The following is a 26,729-nucleotide window of genomic DNA, read 5'->3' as shown; positions in this document are numbered from 1 at the left end:
ATTTTTAGGCACAATGGTGTTAGATTTTACTATATAGCCAATCAGGGGCGCAGCCAGGAATAAAGGCTGAGGGGTTTAGGTGCAACTAATACCGGGGTGTGTGGGGAAATGGAATACCCACCAGGATAAAAGATAGGAGCGAGATTAATAAATTGCTGAATTTTAAGATAAGTGGTGAGTTTTACGGCTTTCTGAGGGATATTTGAATAATCCTAACACTATGGTGTAAGTATCGTAATACTGATCCAATTAAGTAAAATGGATTAAACTTAAAAATTTCTCTGAGCCCTGGGGAGGTTTTATCCCCCAAACCCCTCCCCCCCCTCGCTGCGCCACTGTAGCCAATAGAAAGAAATATATGATCTTAGGTTTTCCCGGCGTATCAGTTGCAGAAAAGTTTCTCGGGTTTTCCACCGGTTGATGTCGTCCATGTCTCCCGACGTTTCGATCCGCGACTTGCTGATCATGTTCTTGAAGATCCCCTGAGGATGATCAGCAAGTCGCGGATCGAAACGTCGGGAGACATGGACGACATCAACCGGTGGAAAACCCGAGAAACTTTTCTGCAGAAAAAAATTTATTCACGGTATTTGAGTAAAAGCGTCCGATTTTACTCAAGAATTTTCCTTGTGATAACGTGGGTGGAAAGTACTCTCATATAATCACCCCTTAATTTCATCAAATTTTTCATTGAAAGAAACCAGAGACGGATTCAGCCATAGGGCGCAAGGGCATGGGTGTACCCAGCGAGGAGCAGGAGAAGGCAGCTGCCCCCCCACCTAGAATCAAAAATCGAAAATGTCTTTAAGGAAAATAATATTTTTTCAAGTAAATAATTTTAAAAACTAATAAAGAGCTGTTGCAGTTTCCTTAATATGTTGATTTCATTCACCTTTACCATGCTTAAATCTTACCTAAACTTGAACAACCATGGCTTGCCCCCCCCCCCCCCTAGTTTTGATCCTGGGTACGTCCTTGTGCGGGGGCCGATGCCGGCTCTCCCCCTCGTTTACCTTTCCCCAGTCATCTTCTTGTGACTCCAAATTTCCCCGCTTCCGCAGGGATGCCGACTTACAAAAAATATTGGGGGGGCCCAAACCGGGGATCTTGCCCCGGGAAATTTCTAAGTTGTGACTTTTAAGTTTTTTAAGCATTTTAGAAGTGTCATATGATCACCATTAGAACACTGATAACTCGAATATCGATATCTGGACACTCCGGGGAAAATCGACAAGCCTGACATATTTTTTCCTCACACCCATAACGACTTTTTGAGGGGGCTTGGGCCCCCTGATGCCCCTTGGAGTCGGCGCCACTGCGCTACCATATATGTATCGTGAAAAGCATGCAGATGATGAAAAAAAATATCAAAGATAAAAAAATACCCGAAAATGTTATGGTTTATTCGTAATTCTTGAGCGTCGTTCGATGCGCATGGTAATACCGCGAACGTAAAAAAGCAGGTATGAGGGGAACCGAACAACTCATTTAGGCAGTGGAATATATGAAGCAACATGCTTGTGCGATGACCTGCGATCTCCTCCGCCCGCCTCCGCCTCACCCAGTCTCACCGTCACCACTCCTCTCGTCTTTACCAGTCTTTACCGTCTTTACCAGTCTTTACCAATCTTAACCCTCCCCTCCACTCCTCACATGCACCCTCCAGCCTTCCAGCGCTGGAGTACTTCCGCTGTAGAAAATAACTCCTCAGGTGCCAGGAAAATAAAATCTATCGAAGTTAGATATAACGAATTTTGAGCTTAATAAAATCCGTTTCAATAATATATCTTGTGATTTGGAGACGTTTATCTGTAGCTCTGACTAATTTAAAGTCATAATATTGGCAAGGCACGATAGCGCAATAACACTTAATGGAATTCTCCGTCGACGAGGGAAATAACGGAAATGACGTCAGTCATAGTTGATCATGGCAGACCTGAGGAATCGTAAACACAGTGCTGTCCAAGAATTAAACCTTGGCGATGGTAAGTGAAGTTGTCACCTTTTTTAAGTTTAACTGTTTCTTTATAAACATGCCATCATAATATATTCTTGCGATTTAGGCCTGCATCTGAGGTATTTTAAAACTTGCTCTTTGTTGCACGATCTGCATACTCATGTGTAACGGACCATGTTTTGAATTTTGTGTTTACATTTGGCGACACGCTTGCAATTGATTGAAATGCCATTTTACGATGTTGGATAAAAGTTTACATTGTTTAGGAAAGAAGAGATGTCCGTTAACATTTCTCTTTGTATTTCGTCTACTGTTGATGTATGTCAAAACCGCAAATGAGAGCTGTTGTGTTTTATTTTGAACAGTAAATTTAAAATGAAGGTAGCTGTTCCTCCGTGCAATTATAGATTGCATTAAATGTTATGTCCTTCTTCACCAAAATATAAAGAAATGACTATCATGTACCAATGACATCTTGTTGCAGTTTTCGCTTTGGTAATATTTTACAACTGCTAATATTTTTTGGTGAAGGTATGTCACGTATAGTTTTTGAGGAGATTATTTTTATTTGATAAGTAAAGATAAATGGTTTCGTTTCAAGGGGGCTCCTAGTTTACACCCAACCTTTTTGGGGGCAGCCAGCGGGTTAGAGGGCAACAGCATATTGTCGTCATTCTACTTCGCAGTTGAGCGTCAATTGTTTGAAGACGTTAGCCTTGATTGTTCTGTCCAACTTTAGTGTGGTATGATTAACATATGTGGTATGATGGTATGATTCATGGCAGAAGGCAATAATGTCCCTTTGCTATTCATTACTTCGGTTAGTTCTTTGCGTGTCAATTCGTGAATTCTCGAGAATTCTCATTCATTACTTCAAACATGTAACATATCGCGTCGAATGTAATTACGTGCTTGCTGTTCGAGTAAGTTAACATGGATTAGTTTTAGGGAAAGACCATGAATAACCCCCGTTTCTTTGTCGTTTTTTGCAAACAGTTTTTGACGTTGGTTGGTTCAGTAACTACACGGTGGCTGTTCATTGATCCACCTCGTTTCCTTAGGACAGCAATGTGTGACAACATATTTGAATTGTGTTCGTTTTTTCACGTTTAGGGTGGCTGAGAATCTCTGTATCACGAATTCGGGACGGAAAATTCTTTTAATCCTAATTTTTCAATTGTTACTTGGAAAAATATCGAGTAAAGGACCTTTGGTTTTTATCGTATTACTATTGCTTCTGAACTTTTCATTTTTCTCAGCAATGAAGTTATTATGTTTCCATGCGTGTTAAGTTACTGTCATAACCTCAAAGTTGTGATACTCATTTTTTGCATCTATACCCATTGTTGTTTCTCATATGTATTTTTGTTCTTTTAACTTGCTTCTATTTGTAAACATTGTTGTTTTTACCATGGTAAAAAGCAAAGTAATGGAGCTATTCATAAAGCAAAGAAAATCTCTGCATCTATCCTTCTACCCATCTACCTCTATTCAGTACATTTTAGGGATATTTAAGGCTGTCAACCTTTCTCAATGAAAAGAAATTGAAATGCTTGAAATAAATTCAAAGTTAATACTTTCGATGTGAATTTTGTGGAATGTCTTTCTTGGAATTCTGAGTCTGGACTTGGGTTCATGATGAAGTTTTGGCAGCTGACTCTGTAGCCTCAAAATTTCCTCTGTGAGCAAAATCAGGTGTTGATCGATATATTGAAATATATTAAGCCATTTCCGACGGGGTTAGAGTCCAGATAAAGGTATGTCATTTCAACATCGTGGCATGGGATGTTTGGAGAAATATCATTCGAAAAGTTGCTGAGAAGACTAAGAGATGTCTCACACACAAAAATTTGCTATTCCATCATGTTCTTGTTTTAAATGACCTCTAATGGTCTAGGCTTCGCACCATTGATACTGACTTCTTTCAGAGAGCTATAGTCCAGATTAAACTCTTCACTAACCTTTTCTTTAAACTCTTACGTAACGATCGTCTCAGAAGCTCCTTCCTGTTCATGTAAGCCTCCTTTTCTAGTGCAATTCACTGCCTGATGTCCTTGCTACAGTGTCCATTTTCCTCTAATGTGCTGCCCAAATAGTTGAATTGCTCTACCTGCTCAAGTTTTCCCCACCTACTTTTATCTTGAGTCTCACGTTCCTCGCTTGTGATGCTTAAAAAACCGCATTACCTTAGTCTTCTTGTGATTAATCCTCATCCCATACTCCTTGCACCGCTCATCCAACGCATCCACAAGAGCCTGCAGTCCCCTCGCTGACTGGCTAATCAGCGCTTGATCATCGGCGAACCTTACGGGTTTAAACATCTTTCCTCCCACTTTCATTCCAGCTTCCAACTCGTCCCACGCTTCTCTTACCATCTCCTCAGCATATGCGTTAAAAAGCAGCGGCGATAGAGGACAGCCTCAAACCTCGGCTAATGCTTGCCCACCCAGATTCTCCGTCCGCTACCCTCACTTGTGCAGTCTGGGCCGTGTACAGATTACGAATCAGTCGTCTATCCCTCCAATCTACACCATTTCTCTTGAGGATATCCATTAACTGTACCCAGTTCACCCTATCAAACTCTTTTTTTAAATCCACAAAACAGGCATATACGTCCTGGTCATATTCTAGGTTCCTCTCCATAAGTTACCTCATTATTGCAATTGCATCCCGAGTTGATTTCCCTTTTCTTAAACCAAACTAATCTTCACCCAAATACTCGTTTGCCCTCGCCTCCATTTGTCTGTTCAATATCCTCAGTACCACTTTCGCTGCATGCGATATTAGGCCGATAATCCTATAATCTCCGCATTCCATAGCTTTCTTCTTTTTCGGTAGTGGAATTAAAACCATATTCACGAAATCCTCCGGCCAAATATATCAGGTTCAGCAGTATTACCTCTCATAAAATTGGCATGGTGAATGTAGTTTTGATTACTTCCTTTATGGCCCATAGTGATTCCCACACTATTCACATATGTCTGTCAAATTACCAGTATTATGTCATTTTATCTTCATAATCTCCCTGATGACTGTTAGTCTATCTGGATTACAGCTGGTAATGTAGGGAAATTTTTCATTTGTGTTTAAATCATCAGCCATTTCTACAGCTCTTATTGTTAGTTGCTGTGGTGTATCATAAAGAAGTTTATTGAAATCCTTGGAAGACATGTCCAGAAGACACTCCTGAGGACAGAGGGGGGAGTAATCTTATGTCGCATCGTGGAGGTCTTACTTTAGATTTCTAATCTGACAATTAGTAGTATTAGAATTACTGCCCTAAAAAGTACACATCGCCGCAGATAAGTCTACACAGTGTTTTACGTATTGTATGCAGTCCTAAGATTGGTGTACCTACTGTAGCCTTCCACTTCTCCCTATCCCATGCTAGTTTTCTACCTCCTTGTGGCTCTTCTTCCCTATACCATTCTTGATCTGTCCGAGGTAGTTGTCCTGTAGTCTTACTCTGGAGACTTTTCCATCAGTTTTTCCTTCATTCATGTTTCCATTGTAACTGGGCATTTTGCATCAAAAAGCATTAGCAGAATGTTTATTTTTAGTCGATTTATTACAGATACATTCAACATTGACCCAAATATCACTCTCTTTTAAAGTTGATGGTCTTTACAATGTTTACTGAGATTGTTATAGCTTTCATGTAGTATATGAGATATTTACATGCGCCTGAAAAAGTCATTTTTTGTGAAAATTTGTCAAAAAAAAAAACAATTTTTGAACATTTAAAGAAAAAAAGTTTTCAAGTGATAATCTTTTTGATAACATTTTTGAAAACCATAGCTGCATGTGTATAGCCTCTAAAATTTTTACCAGCTTTGATAATTTGGTTTAGGTTTTACAGGGGCACAAATATGGTAGTTTTGGATAATTTGAATGGTGAGCAGAATTTTTCTGCGTGCCTCATTGAATTCAAATATGTACTCATATCTTGGAAAATACTCGCAATTGGTCTTTAATGTTTTGGATTTTTCTTAACTAAGGTTGAAATTAGCAGCAGGGAAAAATCAAAATCCAAGATGATGGGTGTGGGACCCTGGTTGAGTTGACAGGGAATGACCCTGCTATCTATGCCTGCAGTGATCCACATTATCCTTTCTTTTCATATTCTTCTATATTCCTCCGCATTTCTTACCTCATCCGTACTACTCATCTTTAGCATCCTTCTCCACCAACAGTTCTTTAAGGCCTACTTTTTTATTACTGTTTCTGATTGCCCAAGCTACTGAACTATAGAATGTCTCCGGCCACGTTAACATTTTCACATGCTGTTTACTGGTCTCAAGTCTTACACTCTTTGAGCTTAGTAGGGGTGCATTTCCATTTTCAGCCATCTCAATATTACCTGTGCGTTGCTGTCTGTATATGAGTAAATGACAGATTTTATTAGCCACATTGTCTTCAAGGTATTTTGAGCTTTAGGTAAATCCTGAAAGAAACATGGAAGTGGGACTATGTATGTGTGTTTACTACACGAGGCGAAAACAATTGTTCAAGGTAGAAAGCACTTCATAGCTAAATGCTAAGTGTGCCATCAAATGATTTTGGTTGAGACTGAGTAGGATGGGTTTATGTAGAGATTTTATAGAGATTTTCACTTATGTGAAAATGTATTGTGTTGCGTATTTTTATGAAAACCTATGTGTTCTAATGAGAAAATAATATGCTTTTAATTTAAGCTGTTTTCTTAATTCAAACAATAAAGAAATTTGTTTCTGCGCCGTGTTGAAAACAAATGTCGTTTGACATAGTATTATAGACTAAATTCACGGGGATGTTTCATATATGTTTTGCTGCAAGTCAATGATGTGAATAACCTTGATATGTTATAGGTTTTTGAGCTCTTCACTAAAAATTCATAAAACATCTTATAAAGTTTTTTTAAAATTTGTCTTCCTCCCAGTGTTATCGTTCTTCACTGTCGTCACCAGAATTGGAAAGCTAAACTTGTTGTCAGTCATTTTTTTGCTGAATTTCCGAAAAAGTGTTGCTTTGGTTATCATGTTGCCCTTCTGAATGTGTAATTTGAAGCATGATATTATGTTCATCATCAATTAACCCTTAGACTGTGGGAACGTTTTTATATGTTTTGTACGCTGATTGCGGAAATGCTTTTTTAAACGTTTGACCATTGCTCGACTAACTTCTTTAGTTTCCCAACATTTTTCTTGCTACCTGGGTAGAGCCCAAGTGCACTTTTCCTCACTATACGGATCACTATTGCAGCTTAACTCTTCCTGATCATCCCAAATAAACAGAACGTTTTACAACATTCCTGCAGCCTAAGGGTTAAAGCTCAAGTTATGTGTTATACCTAGCTATCTATGACCTAGCTGTCATATCTTGTGCTGTTTATCTTTCTATCTATATATATAAAAGAGTATGTCTGTTTGTCTTTCTGCTATGCGTTTCCATACAGTTGGGTGGATTGCAGGCAAAGTTTATACATTGGTACATCTCATTCTCCTGAACCCCATAGTGCTACTTTTGATTTCATCTCATGTGTCCCTGCATAGATCGTGCCTGGTGTATATTCTCTACAAAGGATGCATGGATTGCGGTATAAATTAGTGCATAGTGGCATTTCATGCTCATGGAGCTCAGTAGTGATAGTTTCGGTTGTGTCCAATGCATCCTTTGCATCGTTTTCTCATTACCGCACCCTGCGAGTGCACTCAGAACCACCCACCGTCCATTCCCTGCCCTCTGCTTACTCTCCCACCTTCCAATAACATCCCCATTCACTCTGCCATGTTTACATATCTTTGTGTGTACTGCGTGCGAAGTGAAGGCCAATTTGTTGACTTCCAGTTCCAATACTGCCTTTTCTCGCAACTTCACGGTTAATAGGTAAATGGCCCACAAATGCAGTCCTTTTATCGGTGCATTGGAAAAATCATATTTCTTCGTATGTTCTTTCATATTTTGAGGTCCCATTGAGAGGTCATTTTGACTATGAATTCCAAGTTTTAAGTTTCCCCTTCTCTATGTACTATCCTTCCCTAGGAATGCCAGGTGGCCGGCTATTAGGTTAGAATTAGAGCAGTAGAAGAATGCCAAAAAATATTGTTTTTTGCATAATCCATTAGCTTTTTCTGTGTTTTGGTACATAATTTAAAAAATGTCAATGTTTTGGTTCAAATTGTTAAATATTCCAATTTTACCATTCAATGATATCTTTTAATAAGCAACTGATGGGATGCCTTGTGATTTGCCTTTCACTGGGGTTATTTTTTGGTAAAAAAAATAATGGGTTCTTCCTTTTTGGGTTTCAAATCGCTCCATTTCTTTTGTTGCAAAGGATATATTCAGTAAAGATATTTACATTTATGGAGAAACACATTAAGAACACAGAAGTAAGGTAATTAAAATATATTCACGATCATACCTTGCTAAAATTGTCCGAAGGGATGTATTATCTAGTTCTTTGTCCTCCCCTATCATTTGCCATGACATTTCATTAGGAAATCCAATGATATGCCATTTCTTTTCATCAATCTGTGTGATCTTCCTCACATGCAGAGAATTATCCTTACAAATAGCTTGTTATAAATGAATTTTAAAACTATGAATTCTCTTTTTCTTATTAGATATTTCCCACTGCAGGCTCTTCCTCATTTTTATTAAAACTTTTTCATTTCTATTAGTATCACTCCATTTTATTCTTTCAATTTATCTTTGTAGCCCCTGTTCAAATTCTCCTGTTGGATTTAACTTTCTGTCATCAATCCTTGGGCCTTTGTATATTTCATTGTTTCTTGATTAATGGTGCTGGTAACCCTTGTGCATCTGCCTTTTTTGGATTGTCACACTTCTTAGGTACTTTCATTGCATTCAACTTCCTATCCCTTTAGTTTTTCCATTTGCATCTTCTTTTCACATGTCTTTCTCATTGATGCTGATCTTTCCATCTGCTGCTCCTCCTGTTTCTCAGCCAGTTCTGCTGGATTGGCATAATGAGTCAGCTCTTATTCTTTGCCCGTCACATTTTGATGCAATTATTTGCTTAACGTTGAATTTCAATGGAAAATTCTTATGTTTTAAAAATTAGTGGTGTCACAGTTACTTAGTTTCAAAGTTAACCTTGTCTTAAATTTTATCAGTGTACACAATTGATTGATTAAAAGAAGTGGTATTTAATTCTATCCTTTGAGAGCTTTTGATATTTTGCCTTTCCGATGTGTTTTTTAGACAAGTTGGGCACGTCAAGGGGTCATTGTATTGACATAATTTGGGTGTGGTACCAAGTTTTGTTATCCATAGTGCGTGTATAAGTAAGTGAACCAAAATATATGCTCATAGTAAATGCAAGTTTTGGGATAAATGTACTATCAATTGTGCGTCATGGTGTTATCATGTGCTTCAGTAGAGATCGTGGAGGAAAGTAACTTGCTGATAGCATTAGTTTTTTTTATGATGAATTGCGACTTGAGAATCATGGCTTCATGGCCTCTGTGAATACCAAGACTGAGGGGACTTGTTCTCGTTCAGTAGCCTATTATCCCTATCAAGTTGGTGTATGATTGGTGCATGAACATTTACTCACTCTCCAGAATTTTGTCCCAGACTGAAATGTATATCTACGATTGATGCCACAGTGCAGACTGCTGCACTATCCAGGTTCCTTCCTGAAAAGCAATGACTTGATTCCGAGTGTAGGGGAGTATTTTTTCCCATGGCAATTTATGTGAATTTCACGCCAGTCACACAGAAGTATTTAAATATATTACACCCAAGACATGATGTTGTGATTGATCATTTACATAAAATTGCTGGTAGTGAAATTGAATGATGTAGGAATTACTCATTATTTCATCATGATCATTTTTTGAGTGAAGTTATTAAAGGGAATGTTAGTTGAGAGGTGGAAGTTAATTTATTCATTTGTGTACAGCTTTATCGATGTTTGAAAGTAGGCTATCATTATGGGCAGTATTCCAGCTGTCACTTAAGATTTTATGTATTTGTTAGCTTGATGCTTTAAATGCATAGCTTACATTATATGGTTTTTGTCTTACATTTTCTATGTTATAAGCTTTATCCCCAGTTGTAAGCTTTTGCCAAGTCTATCTCCTTACGATATATAATGAACTAGGCTTACTGGATAAATGTGTTCTGCATAGTAATGCTATTTGAAGAGTTGCCTATTTGTTACTATACAAATATAAAACATGCATTTTATCAGTAAGTTATCTTCTAAATATCAGTTTCCTGTTTTTATACATGATCCTATGATATCATCTTCCTGCTATCCTCAGAGTTACATGCAGTATTATTGTAATAAATGCCTTAAGTATTTAGTGCTTGAGAATTTACTATGCTGATTCACAAAAAGTTAGGAATTCCACGACAGTGACATACTTTCGTCGTATTCATTGTTTGGAGGTATGGGAAGAAAGTGGACAGTCTCTGGGCACTAATCCCCCTCATCTTAATCTACATTGGTGTGACAAAAATTAATGAAACACATGCAGATATCTTCCTTTTTATAACCTTTTCATCCGTAGTACAATTATTGCTATAATATACCCTGGCCATCATCTGAAGCTTAGTCAGCCCCTAATTTTCTCTGTGAATTCCTCCAATTCTTTTGCCCTCCTTGTCTTTTTTCAGTCATCATCTGTTGATTATAACAACTCATGTATTTGGCTGCTCTCCAATCTTCTCTTTCAAAGCTTGCATTGAGCCCTTCTGCTGTTTTCATCCTCGATCGAATCCTGTCGCGCGTGTCAACATGTAAGGACGCCCGCCTTCCAGGGTAGACCGATTGACGAATTACTTCAACGCGTTCCTGCATCGTCCTTCGCAATATTACGGTTGATCTGGATCTGGCTCGGGGTGCAGATAGGTGGGGAAATGGTTTAGGGCTCTCGTAGTGGCCAAGAGGAGTTGCAGGGAGCGACGGGTGTAGGGGGGAGGAGGGGAATTGTTGGCAGGCACCCCGCTCCCGAAATAATGTCCGCCCCTTCGGACTCCCCACACCTGGCCGCACCGTCCTCTGCTCTTCTGCTTCCACCGCGACCACCTCTCCTCGGCTTTGGAGGCTCTCCCGTCCCCGGGCAGGCTCTCAACACTAAGTCCGCTCCGTTGGAAATAAAGGGGGCTGTTTTAAAAGCGGGAAGGGCGTAGGCGGCCTCCCCGTCTTTATTTTTTCTCGGTTCCCCCCGAAATCGCCTACGACGGCGCGTTCAGACGGAGTTTACGTCGTGTCGGGGTCGGTGAAGCTGCGGCTACTCGATCGTCCCGACCCGGCTGCCGAAGTGGTGGACATGAACGAAGGCCGTGGTAGCAAGGTCCAGTACGTCTGGGACGACGAAGACGATGATGATGAGGAGGAGGAGGAAGACGAGGAGGTCGTGGTCGACGACGAAGAGGATGAGCCTCCGCCACCTCCCCGCCCTCCGACGCCTCCGTCCCGCAGGAGGGCCCACGCACTCCAGCGGACTCAGCCTCCGCCTCCGGCGCCGGCTCCCCCTGCCACCCCGCCACCTCCTCCAGTCAGGAAACGAGTCATCATCGAAAAGCCGGCCCCCGTCGAGGAAACGGCACCCCCTGCCACCCCGCCACCTCCTCCAGTCGAGAAACGAGTCATCATCGAAAAGCCGGCCCCCGTCGAGGAACCGGCACCCGACACCCCCGTCCTCTACACCCCGCGCGGTGAGTCAGGGGAGCTTGGGTGCTGCGGAACTATCGAGTTGTCAGACGACCAGGAAATGTCATTCCAGTGCGGAACTTTCTTCGCATTTATGAAACTGACCATCGATTTGATACCACTTGCACTGACAAACCATCGTCGTTCTGTAAAGACCTGTCAGTTGTCTATCATAACCACAGTCCCCGCAGTGACAAATCGAATGAACAAGATATTCAGTTTCACTGCACGAGCACAGACTCATCGTGAACCTTGCCAAAAAAGAAACCAAATTTTAAGGGCTATATTTTTTCTATATGGCACACATGTTATGTCTTGTAAAGAAATGTGTGATAGCAAATATCGGATTTTTAGCGGAGCTACTGTCGCAACCCGATTTTGTTGAAACTGCATTGATTGTTAGCGCGCATTAACGAAAATCCGCCGGTGGATAACATTGTACATTCCTTGGTACTTGAAGAAATGTGTCTCGAAATTCATGCTGAAATGTTCGGATAACAGAATTTGTCATCAAGCTATCGGCAGTGGACACCATCCAAAAATTTTACTACATCTCTTTTCCTATTGTCGAGTTACCAGTTATATCAAGTTGGCGCAGTTTCTCGAAGCGTGTTTTTAATACCACATACACTTCATCAGGGGCCAGCAAAGTCCTCTGTGCTCTGACTTACCTGCATAAATGATGGAATGTTTTCCTAACACGTTATTTATGTTACGCTCTACCTGTCTGATGTTCTGACAGAAAACTAGAACCGGTGGTGCTGGGTATCCCGTATTCACGTGAAAGGATATATCTTCAATGGGGGCTTGAACATAGGCTGCTTTAATAGATACTTGTGAACTTGTAAACTTGAGCGAATTGACAGCGTCTAGTCCATTAAACAATAGCCGTTTGATGTATTCGCTAACAGTCTCCTGTCGGTTCAGATACGACTCCATGTGATGGCAAGAATATGATAACACCACGCTGATCCGCCTTCGGTCTGCCATGAATTCTAATTTTGTGTTTTGAAAGTCAAGGGAACTGGGCCTAGATTACTGATTCATTCATTGATTTCCTCCGAAAATCTGTGGCCTAGCCTTCTTTTTTCTTCTTTATGCCGTTATTTTTGCCTTCCTTCGGGCTATTTTGTTGTCAGGCTCTTGTCTCTCAGCTTCAAACATCTCCGGCATCCACTCTGAGCAGCCTCTCCACACATTCCAGTCAACGGAGCTCGATATTTTATTTCGTATTCTTTGTCTATGGGTACTTTACGTTCTGATTTAATTTCTGATGAGGACCTGAAATGTTTGAAACATGTCGAGTCACTTATGAGGACTGTAGGATTAAATTATTTTCTTTTTCAGTGTTCAACGCCATCACTTTTCTGAAAATATACATCTTTGTTTATCGTAGTATACCTAAGTTTTACAGTCATTCAAACGAGTTATGATTAGTTTCTCTTATTTGCTTTGTCTTTCTTCCTCTATCGGCTTCTAAAGCGTATTTCCTAATTGAAATACCTATTTTGCTAGTCAGCGCTGGAGCGTTTCTTTTTCTCCTCATCTGACCCTCCATTTCTCACAAGTATTCGACCGTATGCACAAAATGCTCTGGTTCAGTCCCTTGGCTCTTATTTCTTGTCATATAGTCACTGTACTTGTCATAATGAAGTTATGAATTCAACTAAATGTCTTCACTAACAGCTGTGCCCATTCATATCGCTTTTGTCTTTAATGGCTTACCTTTCTTCGATATTAGTACGTGTACATTCGAATTAATTACATTGTAGTTCAATCTATTGCAATGCATCGGTGCCACTAGATGTAAAATCTCAGGAATTTTAGTACGCAGCAGGAAGACTGGCGAACTTTTATTCTAGTCCGTTCCATTAATTTTTTATCTTACATTGCATTCGCGTGAAGATATAACAGAGGAAATGACTATGTACACGACACCCAGTGGGTCTGCTGCGTGGTACCATGACTAAATTTTAGGAATTGTCTCTCAAACGTTGATACCGCCTACAGGAAAAAAATACTTGGGGGTATACTCGGGCGCTTTCGTTTCTTCCCCTCCATTTCGTTCGTGTGACGGCAATGTGGCACAAAAAATGGGCATCTGTACACCACGTTACGAATGGTGTACCAAAGCACGTCTGTATCATCAGACTAGGACTCGCACTATGACATCCCATTGTCATTATGGGTACATGCCTGTCTCTTATTTTTGCATTAAGTTCGCGCTGGGTTGGTGCATCGAATATCATGGATTTACATCTTGACTTTTTTCGAACAAAATCTTCAAGGTCACGCTTACTCATTCCGCTGTCTGTTATCATTTATATTCTTCGCAAGCGGCGGTCATTTACCCCGGTCTCACATCAGGCCATTTACCCCATTATCTCGTAGACCCTCCACAGGTTATTTCTATTCGTCCGAGTGCCATTTATGCCATTCTGAAATCTAGATATTTCCTTCTCCCTTTTTCGAAAACTTTTCTTTGTAACGATCAATTTAGTATCGGCTTTTTTCTCGTCGGTCGCCCTATGGCGCAAGTGAGCTATTTTGCCCTTATTTCGTGGGAATCGCATATTTTAGTGCAGGATCTACTGTGCTTTTCTCGAGCGCGATTTTTCTATGTGGATGGATAGTGCACGCGCATCTACTGAGCGAGGTCCACCAAAGTTTTTATTGCAATTGTAAAATTTCGAACATTTTCTTATTTTTCTTTGGTCACGCCTCTACAAGGCACCAGGTGTGCCATTTATAAAAGTGTTGGCCTTAAAAGTGAATTTCACATTCTTTTTTGATATGGTTCCAGATGAGCTAATGCAATGGATTTTGTGCTTGTGTAGTCAGAGTGGATATATTTTTCTTTTCATTGCGACGTTTAACAATTGACATATGACTGTATTTTTATCATTCCCACGGTACCAATGGTATCAAATCCAAAGAAGATATCGTGTTTGTGAAATCATCGATCAGGTGCGTCGCTTTTGATCCAACCGAAGTTGTTGGTTTTTGTTAAATGAAGACAACTTCTTGGAAAAGTTTCGTGGGAAAAGATGTAAATTACTTAAACAGGATGGTGTAGGATTAATGAGGGAAGCTTTAGTTTCCTTCAGATACTTAGCTATTTGTGGCGTGGTTATTTCTCAAAATGAGTATAGAAAATCTGTTGATTCCCGTTGGACATCGATTACAGATTTTCTTGGGTTCGAAATAAATTTTTTTAACCTTATTAGCTTTTGTAGCCGAGACATTTTTCTGTGGTCGGGATATCTGTCCCGTGTGGATCAAGGGGTAACTTACTGACGTTAAATGAATTTTTTGTGTTTTGGGTATTGACCAAGTTGTGTCATTGTCACTTTAATCGCCTTATTGTAATTATCTCGTACTTGCGAAGTCATTTGAACCTCCGTGGGTTAAGGAAGGGAGACTATTTCAATGCCAAATAAGGGATTTCCATTGTTCCTGGTGAATTATATTCATGAATTCTTCTCTGGTTCTACACCAGGTTAATTCAGTCGTATTGGCCGACGTTTCGGAGAACTTCTTTTCTCAAGGCGTGTTACTCCCTGAATGTCCAATTTCACACTGACTTTGAGAATTGAAGCTAAGTCTTTTTTCGAAACGTCGGCCACCACGACTGAATTTACCTAGTGTAGAACCCGAGAAGAGTTCCTGTATATTTCCGTGTCTTTTGAAATAGTCGTAGGCTCGCTCGTCATAGTATTCGGAATTTTAGGCAACACTGCCGTAATCTTACTCGTGAGGTGTATCTCGTGCCTAATAAAATTTCGTGACCAACGTGGCCGAGTACCTTAGCTTGTCCATTTTCCATATCCACGATCGTTTCTGACACCGAAACGCCGTTCCCACCATCGCTAATTATCTACGGTGGCGTGCGACTCGAGGAAAATATTCATAGTTGCGTGAAATCATTTCTCTTTTCTCCTGCTATCCTTACTTAAGTGGTTCACCGTAGTCAGGGATGGAAAAATACAGGCTGAGGAGTATTTGAAATATTAAATACCGCTCCATATGCATTTTAAATACCTTATAAAATACAAAATACACTTGTATTGAAACTAAGGTCGTAAGAAAATATAACCGGCCTATGCCCGTTGTGGCTAGTTTCATACTAGAAGAAGACGATTCTAACGAAAGCGAAGTAATCTCTGAAGCATAATGTTATAGAAATGTTATCAGGACTACTTCAAAAGTATTTTACTATTGTATTTTTATTTTCGAATGGGAAAGTACCAAAAATCTATATTTAACATTTGTACAATGAATTCCCCGACCAATTTTTTGTCGGAAGACATTTAAGCTGCTTTGTTGATATAGAACAACGCATCATATTCGCTCGACCGGTAGTTTTTCGCGACTAATATCTCAAATACACAACGAATTTAAAATTTGACCTGAGTATTTTTAAGGTACGAAGTTTTAATACTACAGGTATCCAGGTAAATGTTGACAAAATGCTGCTCTCCGTAGTATGAAAATTACAATATGGCGTTGGTTTTAAACGAGTAATTCTTCGTTGTTTTCGATTGCGGTTGAGGCAGTAGCCAAGATATCGCGAATAGAATGCAGCTGTGGCGTCTATTACTGGCGCTTAGGTACTATTAGGGCTCGCTCGGAGCTGTAGCCTCCCTTTCTAGCCTGTCTTTTCTGCGGGAACGAATCTTAGTTAGTATCCAAGCATTTCTATTTCGGTCTCTAAATAGTACGTGCGAGGCATTTATTGATAATCCATCCTTTCAGCTGTTTGTGTCTTTGTGCTTGAATTACATCTGTGCTAACAGTGTCCTTGAATGTGTACACTTGCTTCTTCGGTCTCACTGATAAGATTTTATCTTCTCTGACGATGAGTGATCGAGCCTCATACACTATTGTAATAAAAGTTTTCGCTAATTCTTGATAAGGCTCTTAGTTTGAGTGCGGAAAGGTAACATATTGTAGTTTTAGTCTAATTGGGATGTATCCTATGGCTTCATTCTTTAGTATTCATGTTTAAACACAAGAATAAATTCCCCTGCGCTATAACGTTTGAAAATTAGGGCATTAATGTAAAATGACTTCCTGGCCGTGAGTTTTTTCTAATAGCCTTATTATCACATTGAAGTGCATTTTGTTAGCGAGGACAAACAATTTTGAAGGGTGTTCTTTTTCTATTCGGATTAATGAATGGGAAATATTGTCGTAATGCCTGCATATGCTTTGCGCCTGCTCAGCGTGTTGAACATGGTGCAGAAATCAGGCCACGAAAACGGTTGTTTCCTGAGAACTGGAGGTAATTTTATACTGTCTCTCTCTCGTCTTGCGAAACACGTTTGAGATGGTGTTGTGTTTGCTCGAGTAGCTGGAGTCTTGGGCTTCCTACTATACCTTAGTCAGATATCGTGCTTCACTTGATAAGTCTGGTATAAATTTACATAGGGGAAGAGGGTTGTGCTATGATTACTTTAGGAGGCCGGTATCATTCCTGGGTAGTGTGTAAATTGACATTAATGTGATTACTTTAAGCAAGGGGACTGCGAGGAGGAGGCCTAATTCCATCCCATAGAAGGCTGATTTCAGTTTTAATCGGTTTTCAAAAATGCCCGCGGCGCGGTGATGAATGCAATGCTATCCGTTTCTGCCCAATATTTTGCCCTGTATTGGTTTTTATTGCGAGAATTATCATTGAAAGATTATGAATTCGATAGATCACATCATCATGTACGATTTTTAAATTTCGATTAACACCCCTAATTTTACGTTATTTCCCCGTGAAACTCGAATCAATTTGTCCATGAGCGACGCGAGTGGCGACTATGGTAAACCCATTTAAATGCGCGGTGGGTAAAAACACATTTAGAATAGAATAGAAAATAGAAAACAAATTTATTGTTCGAGGCAGAGCCTATGGAACATGCATCCAATACATAGAGAAAAAGAACAAGCTCTGTGGTATTACAAGAGATATATGCGAGTCACCTTGATATAACAACAGGATCATTGAAACACAAACATAATATAAAATCAAATAAAAGACAGAATTTACCAAGAAAATATCAAGCCAATTCAATAGAATAAACAAAAAAAAACATGCAAAAACCTTTAATGAAATTAACGTAGATTCTTTCAAAGGAAGAAAAAAAATCAATAAATGATTTTAGAGGCCGAGTTGAGGATCCTCTATTGTTATATTCGTGATTTTAAGTTTTCCTGACACAGCTGTCAAACGTGTTACCCATTGCGAAACGATATGAGTTTCCTGAATGCCGTCTGGGCATGCTGCTGTGTGGTATTATCTCCTCGTGATTCTCTCCCAATCGCTCCGCAGGATCGAGTCTTTATCAGGCAGTGACACACTTATGAAATGATATGCTCCTTGCTAATGAACAATCGGAGCGGTTTCATAACCTCTATTATCTGTTTGCGAGGGATTTTATTCAAGTGAAGTGTGCGCATTTCCCATTCCCAATCTTTTGTTTCATATGTGTGGTAATGATGGAGGAATCATTGAGAAGCCGGTCATCTGATCTCTCTCTGGTGAATTCTCCGGTTGAAGTTTTTTTTTTTAAATCTGCGACATTTAATACGCAGGAGAAAAGGTTCCTGAAGTATCCCAGAAGATTCATTACCGATATCTTCGTTTCAACTTGTTGTAGAGCTTAACGGCAATAGTTCATTTTATTTTAATTAAGTGTACTTTTTTATCCGTACCGGTAATGTCTTTTATTAGAATATTATTTTGGGTATTTTTGCTGGTGTAATTTTAGTTAAGCCCTCGGAAAACTTGAAAATCAATTTCGATAAAATCTCGTGTTGTTGAAAAATATTCCCGTTAAAAATATCGCTCAGTTGAAAAATTCCCTCTCATTTAAATATAGTTGTTTGAAGAAACGGTGCTGGCTGGAAAATTATGAATGAATATGGACTGCCGAGCTTGAAATATTGCCTTGCAACGCGTCGCATGAATGAAAATTTTATAAGCATGCAGTTCGTGTGTATGTACGTAACTTTTTTTTAAAGACGGAGTCGTATCCTTTGTATTACCCCTGAGGCTACGAAAAGATGATCATCATCTCGCCTAACATGAGAAAGCATATTTATTGCGACAATAATCCTGTCTAATGTAATGTTATTGTTTCGGATGAGTTGGGATTGAGTTTTTGTGGTGGCTTGAGTGTTGAATTCCCGTGGGTCCAGGTTCAAATCCCAGCTTACGGAGAGTTTTTAATGTCTTTCGACCCCAGCTGGAGTTTGGGGACGGAACTTCTAGTATAACCAGCCGTCCGTCGGATTATATAATACGTTAAGCCGTGGTCCCCTTGGTGTCTTCTGCCAATGCAGAGTGTCCGGTGACCGGGGGAATTGTGAATTATACTTGAATTTTTAGTCCCTGGAATTATGCCTGAATTATTAATGAATTTTTGCTCTAATCTGGAATGTAAACATCTTTTATTTCAAATTCATTTCACAATGAATTTTGTCAGTTTTTCTTGTTAGGCGAGATGATGATCATCTTTTCGTAGCCTAAGGTCTTATACAAAGGAAACGCTCTTAACGCTCGAAACGTCTGAAAAAAGTTACGTATACACACACCCATTTTCTGGTCCATTTTATGTATGTACATGTATGTTTTACATTGTATCGATTGACATTTTAAATTGCACTTTATAAAAAATATATTTATAGATATAACCATTTAAATTATGATGAATGTCTTGAGGTTCCAAGTGAGACATTCGTAAATTAAATGCATGATTTCTATTACTAAGGGAAAGGAAAGGTAAATTAGGAACGTAAAATGATACAGATATTGTATGGTATTTGGAGAAGGCGACCGACAGGTCATTTGCGCCATGAGGGATTGGTTGGTAAGGAAGAGTGGAGAAAATCCCGGCGTCGGCATTAGCCTGCTCTTAACGAAAGGCGCCAAAGGGACCACGGCTTAACGTCCCATCCGACGGACGGAGTGTTGCGCCTGAAATGTCCTCCACATGTCAGTCAAGCAGGGATCGGGCAGTCACTGAAATTCTCTGCCATCGCCGGGATTCGAACCCGAGCCCACGGGTTGGGAAGCCATCACTCCAGCCACCACACTAACCCGGTCCCATAAATGGAATATAATTTAGAAGTATTGAAGTAATTTTGGCTGTTTAAAAATTTTTACCTATCGCAGTAATGTCGTAAGATTAGCCGGGATTCTATGTAAAATTTCCCTGGAAAACCTGGAATTATGCGTGAATTATTCTGCTTTGTATGATCTTAGGTTTTCCCGGCGTATCAGTTGCAGAAAAGTTTCTCGGGGTTTCCACCGGTTGATGTCGTCCATGTCTCCCGACGTTTCGATCCGCGACTTATATACACACCCATTTTCTGGCCCATTTTATGTCGGATCGAAACGTCGGGAGACATGGACGACAATAACCGGTGGAAAACCCGAGAAACTATTACATTCGTCTTTGATTGGCTGGACACCATGCAATGCCTAACCCGGGTTTCTCTCCACCGTTCCTGCCTTGCCCTTAATGACACGAGCTGTTGGTCGTCATCTGCAAATACATACCTACGAAGGAATATCTTGTGTTAAATGTAGTGTGTGAAAATGCCATTGTTAAGTATTTCTGACCTTAACCCATTTAACTGGTATCTCCATTATGCGTTCCCCTTCGATGGACTATTCTGGACTAGCAGCATGGTGTCATGCATGGTTTGAGACGAGTTGGGAGAATGGGCGTTGTGATTATTACGAGAGGAAAATAATTGCTGTTAGTAAGGAGGGAGCGGTGTGTGCGATCAATTTCTTGCAAAGTTTACGCTTCGGTGACGCGAGTATAATGTGTGGCAAGTCCCAAGAGACTCGTGTACCAGACTCAAATCACACGTTATTGTCTTCATACAAAATTATTTTTATGCTAGTCTGCTAGGTAATCTAGTGGTCTAGAGCCTAGATTTATGCAAAATTAAAGAATTATACATTATCTGATGACAGGAGTCTAATTTTGTATATTTATTATCGTGAAAATCTTAAAAATCGACCCAAAAGTTGATTTCTGTCATTGTCCAGCAGTTACGCAACTAAATAAAAAGCATTTTTTAAATTTTTAAATTAATTGACGGGATAGAAAATACAAGTATTATTAAGATTCGGTGTCTATTCCGCGGATAGGTTAAATTAGTAGCGTAAGTGAAGTGTTAGGGACTTATTTATTTTATTACCACCGAAAACAGCTCCATATTGATCTTTACATCGTGGTTGTGTAACATGATACCAATAAACGTCCACGTTCATCCATGCCTTAATCTAAAAAGGCGGGATTCGAACCACTGATCTTCGGTGTGGTAGGACAGGACTTCATCATGCCGCTACTGAGGGATGTATTAGTTGGGTACGCACTTACAATTACTCGGCGGCACTTACGTTACATACTTTCCGTCATTAGTCAGCCCCCATAAAACCTAATTAACGTCCCCTTACCCCACTAGTCTACAACGCTGCTTTATCAATTTACATTTCCCATTCACCACTTGTCTTCATTTGTCGCTCTCTAGTTATCACGAAGTTACATTTTGGAGTCCCACCACCCCCATACCCAGCAATTGCATGTGAACGTTCACATGATTTTCTTTCGCTGCAATCGAGTGTACCTGTTAACAGTCTCCAACTGCGGGAAATTCGGCAATTAACAAGTTTATCTCTCCTTCCACTTTGATTGCTTATAATTGAAGTCCGTTAGGTTCATAAATGTAGCCCGTCCATGACACTTCGAAGATTTATTTTACGCTATGCCAAGCGCATGCGAAACAGTGAACTCTTGGTGCGCAAATTACTGCTCTTGAACTCTGTTCATTTCGGCTTTTTGTGTCCTTTGAAAGTTCTTTTGGGCAACATTTAACCCAGGAGCATGTAATAGAGTCAAATAAGTTTAATTTTTTTCTTATGACTTGCGTCAGTTTTGGATGATTTATTGGTGGGTTGAATTTCGAGTGATATGGTTATTTTTCACTATGGATAAGGATAAACTCGAGAACAGGTGTTTGTGGGATATGAAAGACTACCACAACAGAGATATTTCTCGGCAAAAATAACTTCATTAACGGACTTACAAGAAAATACATTATTCATTAAATTCGTCTATCTTCGCAGTGCGGCAGATGTGTACTGAATATCATAAAACGCGCGCAGTGTAACCACTTTGTTCAGACTAGGATTTAGGATCTACTCGTCAGAAAACGTTTTCGCTAGAACTCGCATGCGTAGTAACATTAAGCCTTGTACAGCAAGACAATAACTGTTATGTGACGCCAAAGGTCGATGATGATGTCATCGGCAGAAGATCAACTGCAGGGAAACATTACTTTGTAACGAATTGTTTCTGATCTTTGAAAATGTGTGCAGATAGAAATTTTTATGTATAGATAAGGATTACTGGCGCACATCTGCACTGACGCGTTTATTTAATGCGTTTTAAGGATTCTTTATGCCATTTCAGTCTCATTTTCGTAAGTTAATCCTGTGGGCTACCGTTGCAAAAGCGTAGCGTGAATGAAATAACTCCAAGCTCTATGTGGGGAACCAGTTTCCATTCTCGTAGTTGATGTCAAACATTTCAATGGCGGAAGTGTACGCCATAGGGCTCTTGCATCTTCTTTCAGCTGCTGTTGGCTTGCTACTTGGTATGTAAATATTTATGCGCTGACCGTGAACTTAAACGCTCGTATTATGAATCGCTGACCTTCAAATGTTGCAGTTTTCCTCCTGCATAGCCGTTGCTAAAGTGATATGTAAAGTATTTCGTTAATACATAAATAATATTTAATAATCTATGAACCTCAGAATTCTAGGAACAGTTTTTGATTGCCCTTTATTTTACAGCGATAGAATACCAATAAATTTCATGTCATTTCGTTGAATTTTCCTTCGATATTGATGCGTCAGAGGGTGAAAGCTTTTGTATATGTTGTTTCCCAAAGTCAATCGTCTATGATTGAAGAATGCTTTGTACTTATAACAGGTTTCCCACTCGATCGTGAAAACCTTAAAACCGAGAATAAGCCGTGAATGCCGTCCGCCGTGAAAAAAACCTGGAAATAGCCGTGAAATTCGTCGTAAAACCTTAAAAACCTCTCAGACTTGATTGTAGATCTACGATTGACGGATAAGAAGAAAAATCGATATGTCGATCATGTTTCAAGGTCAGTCACTCGCAGACACTGTCCACGCATTTATCTGAACACGTGTATTCCAAGCGCAATAATTGGTCCGTTTGCCATGACGACACACAGACCTGAAGGCTGACGGCCGTTCGCCAAAGTGATCATAAACCCTGGCGAGAAATCAGACACCTCTTTCCTGTCACCCTCAATTATCCCACTCACAACCTTTAGCCGGCCCTAAATTTTGCGAACGATAGGCGACGTCATAGGAGCACTTTCATTGCTGCGTTTGTATTCCTGGCGTTTATCGCGTTTGCTATATGTTTAGTTAACGTGCGGCCAGTGATTGTTATGTGATCAATATTTCTTCCTTAAATGGCTTATCAAGAGACCGTGAATTTAACGCAATTTAGACCGTAAAAACCTTGAAAAAAAAACCGTGAATTTTATAATCTAGTTTGAATGTTTCATTTTTAAATTGAAAATTTCGAAGTCCGGTTGTCTCATCTCTTAAATGGCTTTTATTTTGGAGTATTTTTCCTGGCCTTGATGTCAATTGTTGGAAAAAAATGCTATACGATGCTCATATTTCATCAAATTTTTCTTGGAATTGGTTGAATTTTTCGCTGGTGCTTGTCATGGTAGTTACGCAAATGTTATGTTGTCGAGTCACTCAGAGGAGCGGCGACGGCGTCCAAGGAGCGGCGACATAGGCGGATCCAGGGGGGGGGCACGGGGGCACGTGCCCCCCCCCAGACCCTCAAAAATATGCAAGATTTTTAATACGGTCCCATTATCATTGCATTCGTTTTGTATTACGAGGTATCCTTGTGCCCCACCTAGAACAAAATCCTGGATACAGCCTTGTTTGTGCCCCTCCCAGAAAAAAATCCTGGATCCGCCCCTGAGCGGCGATATATCCCAAAAGGTTTTAACCAACGAAATTGTGTGTGCCTAAGTCACCGTGAAAATTGTTCATGTAACTAGTTTGTTAGAAAAACATGAGTATAGAAGGCGAAAGAATGGGGCCGCAATAAACCAAACGAGTGGTTAATTGCCCTTGGTACAAACGTCGGCAGTTGATCGGAATGTCACTTCAGGATCCAAAGCTTATTACGAAAGGTTTCTGTTTGCTAGAAGTGAATCGGAAACGGGCCGAGCGACTTGCGCAAAGAGGCCGTTGACCAAGGTCTCTCTATGCACTAATTATTTTGTTGGCTCTCACCACCATAATGGAGCGGGTTAACGTAATCACTTGAGGTTGATATGGACTCTGAACTTGATTTTATTTTTGGTCAAGCTCAGAACCCATGTCATGTCTTTTTCCCCGCTAATCTGAAATGATGATGTTGGCCCGCTTCTATATGATTGTATGAGCCTGCTGATTTTTTTCTTCCTTAATTGGGGCTGTGGTGGTGTAGTGTTCAACGTAATCGACTTCCAATCCGAAGATTTTAGGTTGAAATCTTGGTGCCTTCTGCATAATATTCGAATAAATCGAAATATTTTATGGACTTTTGTATGCCAACGATTAGCTACTTCAACTTCCTGACTCTACTGGTTGGTGGCGGCAATCCAGAACGCACCAGTTAGTACGATCTTTATTTTTTTGGGTCTTCTCCACGATGTATTTTGTCGACATTTAGGCTGGATATCTGGCTTCATTTCCGTAGGGAATTGTTGATTCCTTAAGTTTATATTGTTTTTATTTGTGGCTAGCATGTTTTCCTTCTTTTCGAGCTTTCATCGCTGGGAATATCGTGTTGGAGTTGATGAACAAGGTAATTGCCAATAATTTCGCGAATTCTGCGATTTGCGAAAATTTCACGTAGGAGAATCTCATATAATTTTCACGTAATTGAATCGTGGGTATTATGTGGTTGTTTTATAACAAAATATTCTGTGGTAGTTAGCCTTAAGGTCACAGTAAGATTTCCGCCAGCTACTAGCACCCAAAATAATTGGTGGCAAAATGTGAGTCGCGATAATAAGTGGGTTTTGTATCGCTCTACTTCCTAAACTTCTTACCGTAAAATGTGGTAAGAATTCGAATCGGAACTAAGTCCAACAAGGAGCCGCAAAGGGTTGATGTCGTCTCTGGCGAGACACGCTAACGTAAAATCTACCGTGAAAGTTAAAGTGGTCTTCCAATATGTAAACTAATTGCGTGGATTGTTGGACCCGTTATGATGTCCTTGGCCTTTGTATCCCCTGGTATGTCATAACATGTTATGTGGATTCAGTGCAAGTACTCGGATATCGTTGAGGGTTTTTAGCGTAAATGAGGTGGAGATATGTACCCACATGAGCACTATGTAATACCGTCGTTTCATAGGTATTTCTATTAGTCTCTTACCATATTCCAAATGTTACATCAGATATCCTTCACCGCGTGTCAGAAGAAATAGCCGTACCGTGGTAATGGCTAGGAGAAGTGTTTGTGGATTTCAAATTAATTGTGGCACTTGTAAGAACGATGACTCCAGTAATACAATTATTTAATAAATACATCCACTTGGCAATACTTAAGTATTTATGAGTTGATGCTCAGGATCTATTATTTTACATTTTTTTGGCCATGGAAATACGATCGAAGCTTGATTTCTTATTTTGTATGTCATGCAGAATAATTTGCACATTCATTCATTTAATTATTCTAGGGGACTGCAAAGAGGAGGCCGGATTCCATCCTTTAGAAGGCAGATTTCTGTTGCCACTTCGGTCGCATTTTAATCATTTTCAAAAATGTGCGCCATGCGGTGATGAGTACAATGAGATTCCCATTTCCTCTATATTTTGCACTACATTGTTTATAATTACGAGGAATACCATTGAAAAGTAATGAATTTCATACATCACGTCGTCATGTGTATAACTTTCGGTTGATACTCCTAATTATACCTTATTTCCCCGTAAAACTCGGGTCAATTTGTCCGTCACCGACATGAGTGGCGACTTTTGTAAACCCATTTAAATATGCGGCGTGAAAACACGTTCAGAGGCCAACTTGAGGATTCTCTTTGGTAATATTCGCGTACTGATGAGTGGGATTTGGGAGTGATCTAACGATTTGATCGTTGGATCATTCTTTCTCATAGAACGATTCTCCAAAGTCGTTAGAACATTAATAGCTTTGCTTGGTTTCGCTGTTAGTAGGGCCCTCTTCGCTTCTATAGCGCCGAGGTGTTTTCCCCGTCCCGTTCCTTCCGCCCCTCTCCTTTCCCAGAGGCGTCGTCGGGCTCCTATCGCGGCGGCGCCTCTTTCCTTTTCCCTTCCTCTCCTCCCCCTCCCCGGGTGATCGGGCGTATAAGCCACTGGCTTGGTTCCCGGCCCCGGTGCGTTGTATCCTCGAAGGGTTCGCCCTGAACCCTAATACTCTCTGATGAGTGGGATATAGTAAGGTAGCGATTTTTTGCTGTTCTTTCGCACTGACTTAGCATTTAATTCATTTTTCCAATTTTGTAGCTATCAATGTTGTATTAGTGGAAAGCCTGTTTATTTTCTCGTACTAAGTGTGCGTGAGAATTACGTCACTGCAGTTCGTGGGCCGTTTTATGGGGAGTGTCGAATGGATTCGACGCCGTTGCATCACTGATGGTCTAGTCGCTTCTTCACGCCATTAAATGTCAAAATGAATTCTGTATTTCTCTCCGGTCCGCTATCTCTCTCCGCTATGTAGGCCGTCCCAAATGCTCCATCTCCAGTCTTATCTCCCGTGACCGTCCTTTTGTTTCTTGCCAGCAAGCACTCCATTTTCCTTTTTGGGTACTCTGTAATGTCAGGATGATTTATTCGGCATTCCTTTCCTCCCTTCGTTCAGGAAAGGCTAACCTATGTAAGTGGTTCCATTTTTGAGTTTTTTGGACTTTGTTGAGTTACTCCGAAGGTCATTTTTATTCGTTCACTCTACTATGTGTAGCTTCTGGCAGTTTTAGGGCCGTATTCTTAGTCGACCCTACATAT

The 26,729-nt window shown here is 40.2% G+C and overlaps 1 protein-coding gene across 2 annotated transcripts in view; it reads left to right on the top strand.

The window, feature by feature from the left end:
• The first annotated feature begins 1,892 nt into the window (after positions 1-1,892).
• LOC124168484 (atlastin) overlaps positions 1,893-26,729 on the top strand; it is an 86,296-nt gene continuing 61,459 nt past the window's right edge. Inside the window, exon 1 of one of the 2 annotated variants that reach the window (XM_046546772.1) lies at positions 1,893-1,985. In XM_046546772.1, the coding sequence (XP_046402728.1) occupies positions 1,928-1,985 (58 nt within the window). In that variant the 5' untranslated portion in view covers positions 1,893-1,927. Of the gene's footprint in view, positions 1,986-10,983; positions 11,630-26,729 lie in introns of those variants that run through there. The other variant, XM_046546770.1, reaches the window with a different exon arrangement.

Source organism: Ischnura elegans, chromosome 11 (assembly GCF_921293095.1).
Source record: "Ischnura elegans chromosome 11, ioIscEleg1.1, whole genome shotgun sequence".
Classification (NCBI taxonomy): Eukaryota; Metazoa; Arthropoda; class Insecta; order Odonata; family Coenagrionidae; genus Ischnura; species Ischnura elegans.
This window is presented reverse-complemented; position numbering and strand designations above follow the sequence as displayed.